At 49.6% G+C, this 4,384-nt stretch overlaps 1 protein-coding gene across 1 annotated transcript in view; it reads left to right on the top strand.

The window, feature by feature from the left end:
* The first annotated feature begins 3,376 nt into the window (after window positions 1-3,376).
* Window positions 3,377-4,384, top strand: part of TOX4 (TOX high mobility group box family member 4) — a 16,344-nt gene continuing 15,336 nt past the window's right edge. Inside the window, exon 1 of the mRNA XM_015420434.1 lies at window positions 3,377-3,395. Coding sequence (XP_015275920.1) covers window positions 3,377-3,395 — 19 coding nt within the window. The remainder of the gene's footprint in view (window positions 3,396-4,384) is intronic.

Below are 4,384 nucleotides of genomic sequence, written 5' to 3' on the forward strand. Positions count from 1 at the left end.
AATGCAGACTGGGGGTTGTATTTTATCCTGGTTGTTCAATTTCAGAGAGAATTTCTTGCAGAGTTCTTTGAACATGATTAGGACAGTGTTCTGCATCAGATGAAAGAGATGCACAAACTGCTCTGCATGATCGTATTTCTGCAGTGCTGGAAGTCTTAGATTTCTTCCTCCCAAGTATCTTTTGTTGAGAAATCAAGAAAGTTGCTCTTTTAGCTTTTGACGGCCTTTCAGTTCATACCCGCTGTCTGACTGATCGGTGCATGGAATTTTCTCCAGCACAGATTGTCTAGTAGTTAATTTTTCTGTCTGCTTTCCCCTTTTTTATTTCATCGTTCCTTAAAACGTTGATACCTTCCTTGTAGTTCAGTGTTGTTAACTGACTTGCTGCAGTCAGCTTGGAATGTATTATTTTCTGGGCATCTTGAGGTCGTTCTCTGTGTTCAGTCCTGCTTTTGCTGGACTGTCATTTGGGTTGAATGGAGTTAAGGGCTGGGAGCTGGGCACTGTGATTTTGAGTGTGTGTGGTGGTACGGGGCCAGATGGACATTGGCCCCTTCCAAGTTCGCATTTCCAAGGATGTTTGCCACCTGCGGTTCTGCCCCACTTTTGGCAGTCCATGCTGCTTACGTTGAGCTGAGCTGCATGATGATTCTGGTTCCCACCATTAGCTCCCGTTTTCACCTCCTTCAGAGTGGTATATGCAAACGATTTCTGTGCTTATCACTGCAGACAGGGCATCGGACAGTTTGGCGGTGCCCTCTGTGGCTGCATACAGAGTGTCCTGAATTGTCAAATGATGTTCATTCTTAGATGTGTGGGGGACTGTACAGAGGCACGGAGGTGGAACTTTGAGGCACAGTTCCAATTCCAATTCTCTGTCCTGGTTTGGCTTTGCTGCATCTCATTGTATGATTGCTAGGCATTAACTATCTGGCTACCCAGAAGCTGGTACACAGGTGCAGAAATGTCCAGGAACAAGTCATGGTGCTTGTATCATAGGAACGTAAATTCCGTTTAATAAAGCAACTGTCTCAGTGGTAATATTTCTGATAGCTTAAACGTTAACCGTCTCACGATCTCTCCAGCCACATACATATTCTTACATATCGTCGACTCTGCTTCTGACGTTTGTTAGACAAAAACTGGCATGTGAACAGGCACTGGTTGTCAACCTGCACAGACCATTAAGGCCAGCAATGGGGGGGAGGGGAAGTGTCTCGCTGGCACAGAGTACACAGGTAACCCTTTCCAGCTTTTCCAAGACTTGGAAAACATTGATTTACAGCAGTACAGTGGTGGGAAGTGCACTGAAGCCACAGTTGTCTTAAGATGACCCGGTAGGATTCTCGAGTCAAGAGATGAACTGAGGTGGTTTGCCATGGCCTGCCTCTGCGTAAGCAGCCTTGGACTTCCCTGGTGGCCTCCCAATCCAAGTACTGACCAGAGCAATGCTCCCTCTAAGCTGCGGAGTCTTGTGAGCAAAAATTCCACTTTGTGAGCTACTGGCATTAAAGCTGTGAGCGAGCAGTTTGGCCGGCTGCATAAATTGGTTTGCTCTGGAGCCACCTGTCCTTCCTGAGCGAAGGCAAAAATGTGTGAGCTGGAGGCTAAGAGACTGTGAGCTGGCTCACACTAACTCAGCTTAGAGGAAACACTGGACCAGAGCCGATCCTTCTTGCCTTCTGAGATCTGATGAGATCAGGCTACCCTTAAGTCATTCAGTTAAAGGCCTTACGTGCACTATAGAAGCAGTAAATGAATTTTTAGCATGTAAACGTTTTGTGTTTGGATCCCACTTACTCAGACTCCTGCAAAGAAGCCTGTACCATCCGGCAAGTTGGGTTGGACCTTTGATTGACAGCCTCGGCGTCTCTTTCTGGAGCTCCCCCCCCCCTTTTGTCTGCCCAGACTTGGAGATTGTCAACTCTCTTTGCTCAACCTGCTTGAAGCCACAGGGTCACTTTTGTGTGCATGACAACTTCAGATCCTGATTCTTAAGCAGACCCAGTCTAAGCTGTGGGTGATCCTGACTCTAGAAGTTCCCCCTAACAGGCCACCTTGTAGCCTATTTATAATTACACACCTGCTTGCACTGGGTAATATCTCTTTGCTTTCATTTGCTTTCATTCTTTGGTTCCCCACTCCTCCACATGCAGCTGCTGGTGTGACCTTGGGTCATTCTCAAGTTCTTGCAGAGCTGTTCTCTCAGGAGCAGTTCTCTCAGAGCTCTCTTCAGCCCCACCTTCCTCACAGGGGTGTCTGTTGCGGGGAGGGGAAGGGAAAAGGAGATTGTAAGCCGCTCTGAGACGCCGTCAGGTAGTGAGGGGCGGGGTATAAATCCAATCTCTTCTTCATGCTTGAGCCTTCAGACTTCCAGATGTGCCTCCAAGAGCAACTACTGGCCACAAGATTTGTGTTTTGGCTCTGTATAAATGGATGGAGAGTCCAGTCAGCGATCGTCACATTCAGGCCACCTACGTACCGCTTGTGTGTTACTTAGCAAACAAAAGCCTATGTTGTTTAAAGTGTGGAGCACCTCTTAAATCACAAGAAGGGACTTCAGAGATGCCTTTTTAGAGGTAGAGAAGACCCACCCACCCCGTTTCACCCTCTGATTCAACCCACAAATGAAAGGATCGAAACAGCTTCGGAACGTTAATTATACTTTGCATCCTGCTCTTCTACCTGGTTGCCGATGGCAACAGGGCACAGCGGCCGTTTGGAGAGGGCTGTCTGGAATGCATTCAGGCGCGTGGTGTGACACGGCCTCTGACGTCACGGCCCCATCAAATCACGACCTACCAGCCTTCCCTTACACAGAGACCTTAGAGCAACATGGGGCCCCTGGTGCTGAGGCACCCGCTGACCCCTTTCCTGGTGCCCACCAGGTGTTTTCAGAGAGAGGGCGTGGGGTGTGTGTGTGTCACGTGGGGTTCTTGACCATTGGTGATCTCGTTGGCCGTGCAAACCGAAGAAGCGTCTCTTCAGCAGCTGCTGCCGCCCCACATTGGTTTGAGTCTCTTACGCTCTTTCCCGGCGTGATTTGTAAGTCACCCCTCATCTCTCCTGCGCTTGGATTTCCTCTTGGCCTCTGTGGGGCTCCACCTCCTGTGTCGGCCGTTTTGTGGCGGCACCCACCACCCTGTGTCCGAATTCTGACGATGCCCCCTCCCCATCTCAAAAAGGTTGGGTGCCCCTGTCCTAGATGCTGGTCGTCTGACCTGGTCAATACCCACTTCAGCAGTGCCTTAGACTCCAGCGTCCCTGGCTCTGGGGCCCCGTGTGAAGTAATTGAACTGACACCTGGAATGCAAGGGATTAGACCTCCCGGGTCTCTGTCCGGGATGGCCGGCGTTGTCTCTTGGCCCCTGCAATGATGCCTTTAACAGTTGCAGGTGAAAGTGCCGCTTTATGCATTGGGAAAAGCTTCACGTGGCAATTTCTGTCGTTCAAACCGCTGCAGAAGCCCCCCACCCCCACCCCCAGCCCGACTGTTCTTGGCAATGCTACGTATCGAACCCCTGATTCGGTGCTTTGAGGCAGCAGCATCTCATTCCTCCCTCTTTATTTAAACTGGGAGGACCTGGCTATCAAGGGAAAGGAACGGCTATAGAAGTAGAAAAGAGCAAGAGTCCGGTAGCACCTTAAAGACTAACAAAGCGCGTGGCAGAGGAGGAGCTTTCGTGACTCACTGCTAACTTCTTCAGATACAGCGAGAATGGGAGTCCCTCTGTCCTATATACTGGAAACCGGAGTGATTTCAGATGCCGAATGACATTAGCAGGTGAATGACCACAGCAGGCATGATTGGATTTTCACCTGCTAATGTCATTTGGCATCTGAAATCACACCGCTTTCTAATATATTAGACAGATGGACACATTCTCGCTGTATCTGAAGAAGTGGGCAGTGAGTCTCGAAAGCGCCTCCCCTGCCACAAATGTTGTTAGTCTTTAAGGTGCCGCCGGACTCTTGCTCTTTTCTGCTGCTACAGACAGACTAACACGGCTGCCCACCTTGATCTCTCTTACTACAGAAGTGTGTATTTTTTTTTTTAAATGGCTATCCCATTCATTGCCAAAGTCGTCTTGTGTTATAAAATCCCCATCCTGCCTCTCTGTTGAAGGTTTTGGACCACCTTCTGCAAAAGCGTGCAAGGGCAGCTAATTTCAGTGGAATAGGAACCATCAAGCCAGTGTGGCATAGTTGACAGAGTGTCATACTAGAATATCAGGAGACCTGGGTTTGAATCCCCACTTCTATCAAGGAAGCTTGCTGGATGACCGTGGGGCTGTCCCAAACTCTCGGCCTGGCCGACCTCAGAGGGTGGTTGTTATGGGAGAATGCAAGGGCGGGGGGGGGGGGGGGGGGGGGTTTTAAACCG

The sequence above is a fragment of the Gekko japonicus genome, unplaced genomic scaffold, assembly GCF_001447785.1.
Source record: "Gekko japonicus isolate JY-2015 unplaced genomic scaffold, Gekko_japonicus_V1.1 scaffold441, whole genome shotgun sequence".
Taxonomy (NCBI): Eukaryota; Metazoa; Chordata; class Lepidosauria; order Squamata; family Gekkonidae; genus Gekko; species Gekko japonicus.